The 16148-nt window shown below is 47.5% G+C and overlaps 1 protein-coding gene across 1 annotated transcript; it reads left to right on the forward strand.

Annotated features, from left to right (window-relative positions):
• Nucleotides 1–5947: 5947 nt before the first annotated feature.
• Nucleotides 5948–13352, forward strand: SLAMF8 (SLAM family member 8). Its single transcript, XM_087703712.1, has 5 exons — nt 5948–6013; nt 7781–8110; nt 9464–9754; nt 11395–11511; nt 12863–13352. Exons 1-5 carry the CDS (start codon nt 5977–5979, stop codon nt 12910–12912), a joined length of 825 nt encoding a protein of 274 aa, XP_087559838.1. The 5' UTR covers nt 5948–5976; the 3' UTR covers nt 12913–13352.
• The last annotated feature ends 2796 nt before the right edge of the window (nt 13353–16148 follow it).

The following is a 16148-nucleotide window of genomic DNA, read 5'->3' on the forward strand; positions in this document are numbered from 1 at the left end:
CCTGTCCCTTTGGATGCCTTTGGGGTGAATTGAGGAGCTGCCACGCCACATCCCAAGGGTGAATTGGCACAGCCGCCGCCCGCTCGCCCTTCGAGTCACATTTTCACTCAGTCGCGGAAAGACAAGCGGTTGTCCTCTCACCGTGGATGCCCCAGAGGCTGAGAAGACGGGTCCGTCACGCTTCATTTCAGCTTTGCTCCCGATTCCAAAGAAGCGAAGGGGCCTTAGAGGTCATCCATCCCATCCCCAGTCAGTACACGTGAGGCTGAAGCCTCTGGAAGGAGACGTCTTCTTCCACGCTTCCTGAATTTAAGAGGACTACAATTCCACTAATGCCCAGCCAGCCTCACTCCTTCTAGATGCCCCAAGCAAAGCTACCTCTAGGCCAGGGGTCACCAACTTTTTGGACCTCAGGGTCCGCTACATTCATAATTTTAAATCCCCCTAATATGATTTTTTTTTAAAAAAAGATAGTTATTTAGTGCAATATAAAAAAAAATGCAAATCATTTTTCCGCGGACCACCAAAACTTTCTCGTGGATCACCAGTTGGGTGACCGTTGCTCTAGGCCACCCCCTTGTGGTGGTGGCGGGAAGTGCCCGGGGTGGGCAGCTGGATATGTGCAATGTGAGGCATAACCTGGAAATAGGGGCAGGGGGAGCAGTGAGAATGTGGGGTGCTGGCCAAGGGGGCAGCCATAGGCCAGAGAGACCCAGATTGTAGTCTCCCCTCGGTTATGAAAGTTCAAAGGTCAGGCCTATCTCCTTCTCTCTGCCTAGCGGCCTACCTCACTGGGATGATGTGTATAGATAAAAGGAAGGAAGACTGCAGCCAAGATTATATGGAGGAGGAGGAGGAAGGGGATGGAAAAGGAAAATGGAGAAGAGGAGGAAGAGAAGGAGAAGACGGACGGAAGGAAGGAAAGAAGGAAGGAAGGAAGGAAGGAAAGAAGGAAAGAAAGAAGGAAGGATAGTGAAGGAAGTCAAGAGAAAGAAAAGGAAGGAAAGGAGGAAGAAGGTTGGATGGCTGGAAGGAAAGAAGAGAAGGAAAGTCAAGAGAAAGGAAGGGAAGGATGGGAGGGAGGGAGGGAGGGAGGGAGGGAGGGAGGGAGGAAGGAAGGAAGGAAGGAAGGAAGGAAGGAAGGAAGGAAGGAAGGAAAAGATAGGGAAGGATGAAAGTCAAGAGAAGTCGAGAAAGAGAAGGGAGGAAGGAGAGAAGTTTGGATGGATGGAAGGCAGGCAAAAAGGAAAGAGAAAGGGAGGGGGGAAGGAAGGAAGGAAGGAAGGAAGGAAAAGATAGTGAAGGAAGAAAGTCAAGAGAAGTCAAGAGAAATAGAAGGAAGGGAGGAATGGAGGAAGGAAAATAGTGAAGGAAAGAAGTCAACAGAAAGAGAAGGAAGGAAAGGAGGAAGGAGACAAGGTCGGATGGATGGATGGAAGGAAAAAAGAAAGAAGGAAAAGAGAAGGAAATAAGTCAAGAGAAAGGGATGGAAGGAAGGGAGGAAAAGAGGGAAGGATGAAAGTCAAGAGAAGTCGAGAAAGAGAAGGGAGGAAGGAGAGAAGTTTGGATGGATGGAAGGCAGGCAAAAAGGAAAGAGAAAGGGAGGGGGGAAGGAAGGAAGGAAGGAAGGAAGGAAGGAAAAGATAGTGAAGGAAGAAAGTCAAGAGAAGTCAAGAGAAATAGAAGGAAGGGAGGAATGGAGAAAGGAAAATAGTGAAGGAAAGAAGTCAACAGAAAGAGAAGGAAGGAAAGGAGGAAGGAGACAAGGTCGGATGGATGGAAGGAAGGGAAAAAGAAAGAAGGAAAAGAGAAGGAAATAAGTCAAGAGAAAGGGACGGAAGGAAGGGAGGAAAAGATAGGGAAGGATGGAAGTCAAGAGAAGTCGAGAAAAAGAAGGGAGGAAGGGGAGAAGTTTGGATGGATGGAAGGCAGGCAAGAACGAAAGAGAAAGGGAGGGGGGAAAGGAAGGAAGGAGAAGAAGAAAGGGAAGAGGAAGAATGACAAAAAGAGAAATAAAAAGGGAAAACAGAAGAGGAGGATCTGGGAAAGGGGGATGGGGAAGGAGAGGAAGCAGAAACGGAAAGAGATGAGCCGCAGGTGCCTCTCTCTGACCTGCCAACCTCTCCAGAGTCTCATTTTGGGCTCACCAGGGAGGGGCCCGTGACTCTCCCACTGTCCACAGCCGGCAGGATATGATCCCTGCCGCCAGCTCTACAAACCCACAATTAACCCCGGCTTGTAACAACTCGGCCTGGGTGCTGCCCCAGGAGGTGTCTAAGCAGGAGGGGTTGGGACGGCTGAGGAATCGGCAGAACCGTTTTTCTCCCCGGTAAACCATTGACTTCCTCCTCAAACCTTGGCATCGCTTTGCAAACTTCGGCACAAAAATTGGCAGCAAATTTTTGTTTTAAAAAAATGCCCAGATGTTTTTGCATTCCCCCCCAAAAAAAGGACTTCAGTTGCAGCCCTGCGGAAAATCCTGCTAAACGACCACGCTCTGACCCGCATTTATGACCATTTGCAACCTCCAGCAGCCACCTGATTGATATTTGGGGTGGATGTTCGGCATTTACGTCTTGTTTCCAGCACAAAAAAACACCCGTTAAAGAAAATAAAGGTCCTGGAACGAGGGGTTCATTTAATGGAAAAGGTTGTAAACTCGGGTGCAGGGACGTGGCGACCTGCTTAACGACTGCAATTTCTGGCCTCAAATACGGTCGTAACTCGAGGACGGCCGGTAGAGAAACAGGATGTGAATGAAATGCACTACTCAGAAATCAACACAACGGCCCTTTTAATTGGGGTTAGTTGTTATATCCGCTTGGGTGTTGGTTTTGGCTCCCCGTGACCTGTTATTACGTCCATTTGATTATTTTTGTTAAAATAAACAGCCTGAATGTTCGTGCTGTTTAACTGGCTGCAGTGGAATGGCTGCGTTCTTTATTCCTCAAGAGGAAGGATGTGTTGATTTAGCACAATTGATTTAAGATGGGTGAACGTCAATTCCCAGAATCCCCTAGCCAGCTTGCTTTAAGATGGGTGGACTTCAACTCCCAGAATCCCCCAGCCAGCTTGCTTTAAGATGGGTGGACTTCAACTCCCAGAATCCCCCAGCTAGCGTGCTTTAAGATGGGTGGACTTCAACTCCCAGAATCCCCCATCCAGCGTGTTTTAAGAAGGGTGGGCTTCAACTCCCAGAATCCCCCATCTAGATTGCTTTAAGATGGGTGGACTTCAATTCCCAGAATCCCCCATCCAGTTTGGTTTAAGATGGGTGGACTTCAACTCCCAGAATCCCCCAGCCAGCTTGCTTTAAGATAGGTGAGCTTCAACTCCCAGAATCCCCCAGCCAGCTTGCTTTAAGATGGGTGGGCTTCAACTCCCAGAATCCCCCATCCAGTTTGGTTTAAGATGGGTGGACTTCAATTCCCAGAATCCCCCAGCCAGTTTGGTTTAAGACGGGTGGACTTCAACTCCCAGAATCCCCCAGCCAGCTTGCTTTAAGATAGGTGGGCTTCAACTCCCAGAATCCCCCATCCAGCATGCTTTAAGATGGGTGGACTTCAACTCCCAGAATCCCCCAGGCAGCATGTTTTAAGACGGGTGGACTTCAACTCCCAGAATCCCCCAGCCAGATTGCTTTAAGAGGTGGTGGACTTCAATTCCCAGAATCCCCCAGCCAGCTTGCTTTAAGACGGGTGGACTTCAACTCCCAGAATCCCCCAGCCAGCTTGCTTTAAGATGGGTGAACTTCAACTCCCAGAATCCCCCAGGCAGCATGTTTTAAGACGGGTGGACTTCAACTCCCAGAATCCCCCAGCCAGCTTGCTTTAAGATGGGTGAACTTCAACTCCCAGAATCCCCCAGCCAGCTTGCTTTAAGACGGGTGGGCTTCAACTCCCAGAATCCCCCATCCAGTTTGGTTTAAGATGGGTGGACTTCAACTCCCAGAATCCCCCAGCCAGCTTGCTTTAAGATGGGTGGACTTCAACTCCAAGAATCCCCCATCCAGTTTGGTTTAAGATGGGTGGACTTCAACTCCCAGAATCTCCCAGCCAGTTTGGTTTAAGATGGGTGGACTTCAACTCCCAGAATCCCCCAGCCAGCACGTTTATTTTATTCAATGCCTGCCTGCCTTTCACATGTGTGAACACATGTACAGTACACTTGAGTGAAAGAGACGGATGAAGAGAGTCCTATTGTAAGAAGCGAGGGACGTGGGAAAGGGAGGTTAGCCCCTCCTTCCCCCGCTTCCAAGATCCAGCATTCCCTTCCTCAAACGTACCCTTTTTTTTTTTGCAGCTAAGGTAGACTGCACCAGGCCAAGGGAGTTCCACACACCATTTCCTCTTGAGTGCAAATCATTTTTTTACTGGATCCCGTTCTTGCATTCGTTGACTTTTCTCCTTCCTGGCTGGCTGTATGCAACAGCTTCACATGCGACAGTGTATATTACACAGCTAATGCATCCTGCCAAAAGGAAGTGAGTTGGCAGGTGTTAACAAGAAAGTCGGTGGCGCTGCCAGATTTTCCGGGCCAAACTTGATCTCGCTCCTCGCTCCGGCTGAGGGCTCGAATTCGGCTTCGATTTCGCCCTGAAGAGTTGCCAAAACCCGGCACAAAGGTAGCTTGGTATCAAATCATCCGAGTGACATTCAGACCTTACAAGATTCTGACCCATTAAAATTCCAAATTTGCCACCTGCAAGAGTGTCTAAAATGTTTAGTAACCTGTCCACTAAGTGTTGGAAATGTAGTCAGTCCCTAGGAACCAGGGGTGGGTTTCTCGCCCCGTTCCAACCAGTTCGGTTGCAACGGGGCCGGCGGTGTCCTCGTGCACGCGCGCGGTGCACACATACGTACTAGCGTCTGCGCGATGCTCCAGCTGCTCCTGGAGGATCGCGCAGGCGCTGTATGCATCCTGCGCATGCGTGGAAGCGCAGAACTCGTCAAAACCGGGTAAGGACCGCGGGCGGGCGGGCGCGCCCTTCGCCGTTCCCGGAAGTTACTTACTTCCGGGTTTGCCGACCAACCGGTTCGCAGGGACCGCCGCGAACCGGTTGAAACCCACCCCTGCTAGGAACCTGTTGTGGCCCAGCAGGAGCCGTTGGAGCTGCCACCAGACTCCGACAGCGAGGGGCCCTCTGAGTCGGCCCTGGAGGATGTGGAGGACCCTGGACAGGGTTCCGACTCCGAGCAGGGCGCAGAGAGGCTGGTTGGCCACCAGGAGGCGCCTGAGCCTTGGACTCTCAAGTTTTGAGCTTGCATAAATTTTACATTTCTTACCCAAATCTTTCCCCATGTTTCCATCATTATTGGTTCTTCAAAGTTTTGCGCCCATTTTATCATGCAGTCTTTAACTAACTCTGTTTCGGAATCTGTTTCTATCCATATATTATACAACCTTTTTATATGCATTTGACACTGGTCCCTAATTTGTTTTACCAAATTATCCTCATTTTGCATGATACCAACCAGATTTTAATAACGTTGTTCCCTCTTTCGTTTACTGTTATTCGGACTGATTTTTTTTTCTTTTTCCTTTTTTTTTCCTGGGGTTTTATCTCTGTTCGGTTTCACCATCCTACCGGGCAGATTTTTTTTTCCCTGGTCACAAGGCTAAATCTTTTCAGTCCAGAAAAAAAGGGTGATTTTTTTTTTTGAAACCACACAATTCCCAGAAAAAAATACTCAGAAAATAAATTTTTCTGAGCCAGAAAAAAAATATACCAAAAACAATTATCAGAACTTGAACTTGCAAAGTATTCTTAAAAGTTCAGCCTCCAGATTCCTGGGACTTTTTATTTTTGCCAGTTCCGCTTTCTGCAAACGTATTGCGGGAGTCCTTGAATTCTTCCTTAAGAGGTAGCGTAAAAGGGGATTTCCTGTGGAAAAAAAGGCTCTCCATCATGTGAGACTTTACTTTCTCTTTGCCGATGTCACTTCTGCTCCTGCTGCCTTCCAGGACGGAGCTAAAATGGGTTGGGTGGCCCTCGCGTGGATGATCGCTTCAGGTAAGAGGAATCTCTTACATTCACAACAAAATAAAAACAGAGAGGAGGACAGCAGAGAGGGGGCTGCCCCACAGAATTGTGGGCAGGATTTAGAATATAGAATGACAGAATATAGACTAACAAGAGTTGGAAGGGACCTTGGAGGTCTTCTAGTCCAACCCCCTGCTCAGGCAGGAAACCCTACACCACTTCAGACAAGTGGTTATCCAACTTCTTCTTAAAAACTTCTAGTGTTGGAGCGTTCACAACTTCTGGAGGCAAGTCGTTCCATTGATTAATTGTTTTAACTGCCAGGAAATTTCTCCTTAGTTCTTAGCTTGATGAGTTGGCTTAGGGGTTGATGAGTTCCCCTCCACTCTCGACTTGTATGGCTGTATGACTCTTGTGTATTTTAATTACTGGAATTGTGTTTGTATCCCCTTCCCCTTTTGAGTTGTTCGCCGCCCTGAGTCCCTCCCGGAGAAGGGCGGCATACAAATAAACTAAAATTTAATCTTAATCTTAGGTTGCTTCTCTCCTTGATTAGTTTCCACCCATTGCTTCTTGTTCTACCTTCAGGTGCTTTGTAGAATAGCTTGACTCCCTCTTCTTTGGGGCAACCCCTGAGATATTGGAAGACTGCTATCATGTCTCCCCTGGTCCTTCTTTTTATCAAACTAGCCATTCCCAGTTCCTGCAACTGTTCTTCATATGTTTTAGCCTCCAGTCCCCTAATCCTCTTTGTTGCTCTTCTCTGCACTCTTTCTAGAGTCTCCACATCTTTTTTTACATTGTGGGGACCAAAACTGAATGCCGCATTCCAAGTGTGGCCTTACCAAGGCCTTATAAAGTGGTATTAACACTCCACGTGATCTTGATTCTATCCCTCCGTTGATGCAGCCTAGAACTGTGTTGGCTTTTTTGGCAGCTGCTGCACACGGCTGGCTCCCATTTAAATGGTTGTCCACTAGGACTCCAAGATCCCTCTCCTAGTTACTACTATTGAGTGAGGTACCACCTATACTGTGCCTGTGCATTTCGTTTTTCTTGCCTAAATGTAGAGCCTTATTCTTTCCACCAGTCAATTTCATTTTGTTAGATAGCTTCCGATGATGGGGAGTGACTCCAGGGAACTGCAGCTTGGTTAGATATAGAATAAGGAAGTTGCGGGGATGACGATCGATAGGAGCTTCCTGTGGTCTTCTTCTCACCTTTTGGAGAACATTAGAATAACAGAGTTGGGAGGGACCTTGTAGGTCATCTAGTCTAACCTCCCACCCAAGCAGGAGACCCTACATCATTTCTGACAGAGGGCAGTCCAGTCTCTTCTTCAAATCCTCCAGGGATGAAGCTCCCATAACTTCCGAAGGCAACTTCTGTTCCATGGGTTGATTGTTCTCACCATCAGAAAACTCCTCATTTCCAGGTTGAATCTCTCCTTGGTTAGTTTCCATCCATTATTCCTTGTCTGGCCTTCTGGTGCCTTGGAAAATAGCTTGAACCCCTTCCTCCTCTCTGTGGCAGCCCTGGAAGTCTGCTATCCTGTCTCCCCTGTTCCTTCTCTTCACTAGACCAGCCATGCCCGGTTCCTGCAACCATTCTTCATATGTTTTGTTTGGGTTGGACTAGAAGACCTCCGAAGTCCCTTCCAGACTTATAATTCTACCTTTCTTCACTTAGAACATATTTGATCTGGGTTTGTGGATTTGACTCAAAATGAGATCTCTGCAGTGTAGAATAGAATTATATACACCTCGACGCTTAGAGATACATTTTTTTTCCTTGTAGCTGTACGCATGTCGAGGGCCTACACACCAACAGCGGTGTTAGGAGTAGCGGGGAGCTCGGTTTTATTCAAAGCAGCCCCCCCTCCCAATTTCCACGTCCGGGAATTCATCTGGCGTTCCCAGGCGCCTTTGGAAGAGTTGGTGGCCACCTCGTTTAAGGGAAGGACAGAGATCCAGTACCGGTCCCGTTTCTACGGAAGGACTCAACTGCACGACAACTTCACCTTAGAGATCAATCCAGTGGATTTAGAAGATGCTGGGATCTTCTCCGTTCTCCTGGTGGACACCGCAGGACAGATGAAACTACAAGCTTTCAGGCTGAAGGTTTACGGTGTGTTGCGCTATCAAAAAAGGGTGTCAGAACCCATGTTTATTGCTTTTATTTTTTACTAGCTGATAACCTGTCATCAAGAAGATCTTAGGTAAAGATAAAGATTCCCCTCGCACATCTGTGCCAGTCATTCCCGACTCTAGGGGGTGCTGCTCATCTCCATTTCAAGGCCGAAGAGCCAGCGCTGTCCGAAGACATCTCCGGGGTCATGTGGCCGGCATGACTCAGCGCCGTCAAAGGCGCACGGAGCGCTGTTCCCTTCTCACCAAAGGTGGTTCCTATTTTTCTACTTGCATTTTGTCACCTGCTTTCGAACTGCTAGGTTGGCAGAAGCTGGGACGAGGAACGGGGGCTCACTCCGTTATGCGGCGCTGGGGATTCGAACCGCCGACCTTTCTGATCGACAAGCTCAATGTCTTAGCCACTGAGTCACCTAGGAAGACGTTAGCACAGAGTAAATTATGTGTAATTCTTCAAGTGTTGTTTTTCTCCGTGTTGCAACAGTCAGGAATTCCTGTTCCCCTGCACTTTACTTCCCCGCTTCTTATTTTGATTTGATTTGCTTCACTGTGTTTTATTTGGTTTTTAACTTTGGTTTTTGTTTACATTACTTTACTTTTCTACTTTATTTTTCTTGACCTATATTCTCTTTTACATTCACTCTGACTTTAAATGGTCTTTTTATGTTATTTTACACTGCTTTTAGGAAGGGACGAAGTGGCTCAGTGGCTAAAATGCTGAGCTTGTTGATCAGAAAGGCTGGCAGTTGGGCGGTTCAAATCCCCAGCGCCGCGTAACTGAGTGAGCTCTCGTCATTGCCACAAGAGGTGGTGAGGACACCGCTGATGTGGAAGGATTTGTATGAGAATTTATATGAGTAAAGATATATTGAGGGACGCAGTGGCTCAGGGGATAAGACGCTGAGCTTGTTAATCAGAATAGTTGGCAGTTTGGCGGTTCGAATCCCTAGCGCTATGTAACAGAGTGAGCTCCCGTGACTTGTCCCAGCTTCTGTTAACCTGGCATTTTGAAAGCACGTTAAAAATGCAAGTAGGAAAACAGGAACCACCTTTGGTGGGAAGGGAACTGTGTTCTGTGCACCTTCCGCGTTGAGTCATGCCGGCCACATGACCACGGAGGCATCTTCGGACAGCGCTGGCTATTCGGCTTTGAAACGGAGATGAGCACCTTGGTTATGTCTCTCGCTCGGCACAATTGCTTGCTAGGACATCTGGCCACTGACCCTAATTAGCAGGGGTCTCAAATTGGGAGGCTGGACGGAAACCTTCCCTGCTTTAACCCCCTTCCCCACGTTGCCCCCTCCCCTGATTTTTGGCGTCTCTCTTCTTCCAGATACGATTTCCACCCCGGTGATCCGGGTGTTCCCCGAAGAAAAGGCCGTAAATGGCTCCTCCGAATCGTGTCTCCTTTTCTTAAGCTGCCATGCAGCCAGCAGGACTAACGTCACTTACGAATGGGCAGGGCTGGGGGGTAAGCATTGGATGATGGAGGAGGGGCAGCTGCTACGGATCAAACGAGATCCCAAGGAATCTCCCCAGGCGAGTTACACCTGCACGGCCTCTAACCCCATGGTCCTCAAATCAGCGACCGTCGAGCTCCGCGACTCCTGCCAACGACCTTCAGGTAAGCGGCCAATTTGGGGGGAGGGGGGGTCCCTTTCCCCAATTGCATGATATTGGGACAATGAGGTAGTCCTCGACTTATGGCCTCAATTGCCCCCCCACCCGCCCAACTTTCTTTGGCTAAGGGAGACCATTCAGCGAGTTTCGCCTTATAGGCAAGGATGGCCTATAACTCTGGGATGGAGGGAGGAATGGAGGAAGGAAGGAAGGAAAATAGTGAAGGAAGTCAAGAGAAAGAGAAGGAAGGGAGAGAGGAAGGAAGGAAGGAAGGAAGGAAGGAAGGAAGGAAGGAAGGAAGGAAGGAAGGAAGGAAAATTAATGAAGGAAGGAAGTCAAGAGAAGTCAAGAGAAAGAGAAGGAAGGAAGGAAGGAAGGAAGGAAGAAAAATAGTGAAGGAAGGAAGTTAAGAGAAGTCAAGAGAAAGAGAAGGAAGGGAGAGACGGCGGGAGGGAGGGAGGGAGGAAGGAAAATTAATGAAGGAAGTAAGTCAAAAGAAGTCAAGAGAAAGAGAAGGAAGGGAGGAAGGAAAGAAGGAAGGAAGGAAGAAAAATAGTGAAGGAAGAAAGTTAAGAGAAGTAAAGAGAAAGAGAAGGAAGGGAGGAAGGAGAGAAGGAAGAAAAATAGTGAAGGAAGTAAGTTAAGAGAAGTCAAGAGAAAGGAAAGGAAGGGAGAGAGGAAGGAAAGAAAATTAATGAAGGAAGGAAGTAAAGAGAAGTCAAGAGAAAGAGAAGGAAGGGAGGGAGGAAGGAGAGAAGGTTGGATGGATGGAAGGAAAAAAGGGACACTCAAATTGTTCCTGGAATCTCTGCATTTTTCCCCTCTTGCTCTTTCGTTTGATTATCGCTGAATCCGTTTCCTTTAAAATCTCCTATATGGCATTTGCTCCCCACGGTGAAGATGGGGAAGAATGCATTTGGAAAGAGCTGCTCTGAGCATGTGCAAAGGGCCTCCTCTCCTTATCCTTCAGCCTAGGTTTTCCCAAAAATTCATTAAGAACAATGTGTGTGAAGTCACACAACCCAAGCCTTGCTGGTTTGCATTGTTCAGCATGCAAGGCCAGTTGAATTTCCACAATCCTTCGTATTCTGCTTAATAAGAATATGCCTTATTTTTATTCTACTGAGTATAGGCTTTGTAAGGCCACACTTGGAATATTGCATCCAGTTTTGGTGGCCACAATATGAAAAGGATATTGAGACTCTGTAAAGAGTGCAGAGAAGAGCAACAAAGAGGATTAGGGGACTGGAGGCTAAAACATACGATGAACGGTTGCAAGAACTGGGTATGTCTAGTTTAATGAAGAGAAGGACCAGGAGAGACACGATAGCACTGTTCCAATATTTGAAGGGCTGCCACAGAGAGGAAGGGGGTCAACCTATTTTCCAAAGCACCTGAAGGCCAGACAAGGAATAATGGGTGGAAACTAATCAAGGAGAGAAGAATCGTAGAACTAAGAAGAAACTTTTTGACAGTGGGGACACAGTGGAACAACTTCCCACCAGAAGTAGCATCTCTGGAGCACTTTAAGAAGAGACCGGACATCCTTTTGTCTGGAATGGCATAGGATCTCCTGCTCGAGCAGGGGGCTGGACTAGAAGACCTCCAAGGCCCCTTCCAACTCTGTTATTCTATCTTCTCCAGAAGGCGGGAAGAAGACGGCGTACAGTTTCAGAGAGCTTCTCTTGATCGTCATCCCCGTGGCCTCCTTCTTCTTCATGCTGGCAGTCCTTTCCTGCGTGTGCTACAAACAGAACTCCGGTAAGTAGCCGTTCCATTGATTCATTGATCTCACCGGCAGCAAATTTCTCCTTGGTTCTCGGTTGCATCTCTTTCTGATAATTTCCGACAAACCTACGAACATTCTAGCAGGGCCTCTTCTTATTACACAGGCTCTTAAAGGGGCAGCAGCCAAAGACGCTGCTGACTCATTCCCTTCGTTGCCATCAGCCGCTCAGCTCTTAAATTATCACCTCGACGTACTTCTTCTCCTGCCCTCGGGTGCTTTGGAGAATAGGCTGACACCATCTTCCCTGTGATATTAGAAGACTGCTATCCGATCACCCCCTAATCCTTGTCTTTGTTGCACCAAACCCATGATGGCAAACCTATGGCTCTCTGTCGGCATGCACACCGTCGACAGCTGCTCTTCTGGTTTCCGGCACGCACATTCTTCGTCTTTGCAGGTGTTGGAGCACCAGAAAAAGGCCAGAAAACAGCCTGTTTCCCAGGCTGTTTTTCAGCCGTTTTCGGGATGTTTTTCAGCCGCTTTCAGGCTGTTTTTCTGGCCAGAAATGGTCTGAAATTGGCTGAAAAACAGCCAAAACCCAGGCCATTTTCTGAGCTGTTTTCAGGCTGGTTTGGGGCCAGGTGTTGGGTAAAACCGGCCTGAAAATGGCCTAAAATCGGCCCCCAAAATAGGCATGCGTGCACCGGCCAGCTGGTTTTCAGTTATCCAGTGCTCCAGCACATGTACATGCACATGTGTTCTGGTTTGGATATTTGGTGCCGAAAAGGTTCTCCATCATTGGATTAGTCATACACCATATTGCCAAAAGTATTCGCTCACCCATCCAAATAACCAGAATCAGGGGTTCCAATCACTTCCACGGCCACAGGGGTATAAAATCAAGGGCCTAGTCGTGCAGGCTGTTTCTGCACACATTGGTGAAAGAAGGGGTCGCTCTCAGGAGCTCAGCTGAGTGAATCCCAGCGTGGAAGTGTGATAGGATGCCACCTGTGCCACAAATCCAGTCGTGACATTTCCTCTCTCCTAAATACACCACAGTCAACTTTCAGCTGTATGATAAGAATGTGGAAGTGTTTGGGAAGGACAGCAACTCAGCCACGAAGTGGTAAACCCGTCCAACACCAGAGTGTGACCTCACAAATGCGCTTCTGGAAAAATGGCCAAAGATTCCCATAAAGACACCCCTGAACCTTGTGGACAAGCCTTCCCAGAAGAGTGGAAGCTGTTATAGCTGCAAAGGGTGGACCGACGTCATATTGAACCCCATGGATTAGGAATGGGAGGTCACTTACAGGAAGTTCCTATGCGAGGAAAGGCAGGGGAGCGAATACTTATGTATCAAATGTTAATATGTCTTTATAGGGAAGAAAATGTTCTACACGGTTCCTGGAAACGAGTCGATCCAGCTTTAGCAGATGGGGAAACGCAGATCTTCCTTGGGTTACTCCTGCTGAGACGGTGGAAGGTGTTTCGTGGGGACTTGAGAAGTGGGAAGGAAGTTGTGTTTGGTGGGAAAAGACTTCCCTTCGACCCCTCCAGAGAATTGAAGAGTGTCCTCTGGGTCTGGATACTACAACTCCCCAGGCAGCACAGCAACCACTGAGAACTTTGGGAGCTGAAAATTATCCTCTGAATTTCGATACTACAACTCCCGGAGTAGCCCAGGCAGCAGGGCAACCACCGAGAATTCTGGGAGCTGAAGATTGCCATCTAGGTCTGGGTACTACAACTCCCAGAGTTCCCCAGGCACCACAGCAACCACTGAGGATTCTGGGAGCTGAAGATTGCCCTCTGGATCTCAATACTACAACTCCCAGAGTTCCCCAGGCAGCACAGCAACCCCTGAGGATTCTGGGAGATTGTCCTTTGGGTTTGGAACTACAACTCCCAGAGTTCCCCAGCCAAGAGAGGCGCTGTTGTGAATTCTGGGAAGCAAAGATTATCTCCCAGGCATGGGTACTACAATTCCCAGAGTTCCCCAGCCAAGAAACAACCACTTCAGAGAATTCTGAGGAACCAAAGTTTGTCCTTGAGGTCTGTGAACTAAAATCAATCCAAGGTTGATTACAGCCATAGGCCAGCATACTGTGAACTACAATTCCCAGGTTTCCCCTGAGAATTTTGGAAGCTGGAGGCTGCCCTTCGAATCCGTCAGCAGTCAATCTTTTAATTTCTGAGCCAAAATTCTAGCAGTTCCCATTTTGTTTTAATCAGCTGTAAGGCAAATAAATGCCTATTTTTAAAATCTCTCCCTCCTTCTCTCTCTGTGTATGTCTCTGTGTGTGTGTGTGTGTGTCGCTCTGTGTGTGTGTGTGTGTATCCTCTCTCTTTCTCGCTCTTCCCCCCTTTTTCTCTCTCCTCTCTCTCTTTCTCTTTGTCTCTTTCTCTCTCTCTTTCTCCTCTCTCTTTCTCTCTTTCTCTCCTCTCTCTTTCCCTTGCTCTCTCTCTTTCTCTTTCCTCTTTCTCTCTCGCTCTTCCCCCCTCTTTCTCTCTCTCCTCTCTCTCTTTCTCTCTCTTTCTCTCTCTGTTTCTCCTCTCTCTTTCTCTTTCTCTCCTCTCTTTCTCTCTTCCCCCCTCTCTTTGTTTCTGTCTCTGTCTCTGTCTTATTTTTCTTTCTCTTTCTCTCTTTTCCCGGGAAGCTGGTTGGGGAAATTCCTTTAAGAGCCCCCAACCTTCGGATTTTCACAAAAGGAAGCAAGAGAATTTTCCTATCATGTGCTCAGTTTCACTTTTGAGTTTTGCACTAGTCGTGTTTATTTCCAAAGGTCAAATAAAGTCACAGGTTGTTGTTGTTTTTAAAAAGCTTCGTTTTCTTGTTCCAAAACAGCACCATCTACCGGCTTTATAAAAAAAAAAGGAATTTGCAAAGTTTTTTTTTTTTTAAAAAAAGAAAGTATCCGAACTCCTCGTGATTGGACGCCAAGCTAATTCTCCATTTACAACCAGAACTGGGATCAGAATTTTCATTGCTAAGCAAAGCAGCTGCTAAGCAAGTCATGCCCAGTTTGACCTCTTTTCTTGCCACGGCTGTTAAGCGAATCACTGCAGCTCTTAAGTGAATCACAGTTGTTAAGTGAGTCCAGTCTCCCCCGGGGGAGTTTTACTTGTTGTTGTGGCCCGCCAGCAGCCAGTGAAGCTGGCAGCAGATTCAAACAGTGAGGAAGTTGGGGAGGAACCTGGGCCAGTCCTGGAGTCTGGGGAAGGCTCTGAGGAGGGATCTGTTGAATGAACAATTCATTCAAATGCTATCGCACACAATAGCAATAGCAGTTAGACTTATATACCGCTTCATAGGGCTTTCAGCCCTCTCTAAGCAGTTTACAGAGTCAGCATATTGCCCCCAACAACAATCCGGGTCCTCATTTTACCCACCTCGGAAGGATGGAAGGCTGAGTCAACCCTGAGCCGGTGAGATTTGAACAGCCGAACTGCAGAACTGCAGTCAGCTGAAGTAGCCTGCAGTGCTGCATTTAACCACTGCGCCACCTCGGCTCTAACAACAGTGGCCTTTGGACTTTTGTGGTGTTTCCGCAAGAATGAAAAATGACCTGTCAGTCCATTATTTTAAAAAAGGGTGCGTACAAAAGCTTCAGTTTGCAAAAACAATCCCAGTCAAATAATAATTTTAAAATCACGTGAAATGTTAATGCCGCTTGATAAGGCCTTAGTAAGAGCCACACTTGGAATATTGCATCCAGTTTTGGTCGCCACGATGTAAAAAGGATGTTGAGACTCTGGAAAGAGTGCAGAGAAGAGCAACAAAGAGGATTAGGGGACTGGAGGCTAAAACATATGAAGAACGGTTGCAGGAACTGGGTAGGTCTAGTTTAATGAAAAGAAGGACCAGGGGAGACATGATAGAAGTCTTCCAATATCTCAGGGGCTGCCACAAAGAAGAGGCAGTCAAGCTATTCTCCAAAGCAACTGAGTGCAGGACAAGAAGCAATGGGTGGAAACTAATCAAGGAGAGAAGCAACCTATTACTGACAATGAGAACAATTAACCAGTGGAACAACTTGCCTCCAGAAGTTGTGAATGCTCCAACAGTGGTCATTTTTAAGAAGATGTTGGATACCCATTTGTCTGAAATGGGACGTTGTTTCCTGCCTGGGCAGGGGGTTGGACTAGAAGACCTCCAAGGCCCCTTCCAACTCTGTTATTCTATTCTACATACTTGTGGGGTGGGGGGCAGAGAGCCAAAATTCAAACCCAATTGCCCTACTACACACCTTGCTGGATATTTCCTACTTGATAGGAAAGATTCAGGTAGTCCTCGATTTAGGACCGACTGAGAGATCACCCAGCCCTCTGTTGCAACCCTTCAAAAGTCACTTGCATGCTTAAATCCGCTGTGGTTTCCTCGGAGGTAAACCAGAGAATAAAATCAAGGGGATGAAAAACGCCAACAAACTGGTTTTTTTTTTTTGCAAAGAGTTTCTAGTTTAGTTTAGTTTTTTATAGTCGTTGCACCTTGTACAACGAAATTAAACGCCAGGTGTAGGTCCAGGTGTAGGTAGCTATAACGATGGGGAGCAAGTCTTACCTCGGTGGGCTGGTCAAAAGCTGGTTCGTTGTTTCCCCACCGAGAAAGAACCCAGGGCGATTTGTAGCGCCAAAAAAACACCACAATTGCAAAGAAATCAGCAGG

This window comes from Thamnophis sirtalis, unplaced genomic scaffold (assembly GCF_051295495.1).
Source record: "Thamnophis sirtalis isolate CommonGarterSnake01/CBP01778 unplaced genomic scaffold, rThaSir2_p1.2 scaffold_2, whole genome shotgun sequence".
Classification (NCBI taxonomy): Eukaryota; Metazoa; Chordata; class Lepidosauria; order Squamata; family Natricidae; genus Thamnophis; species Thamnophis sirtalis.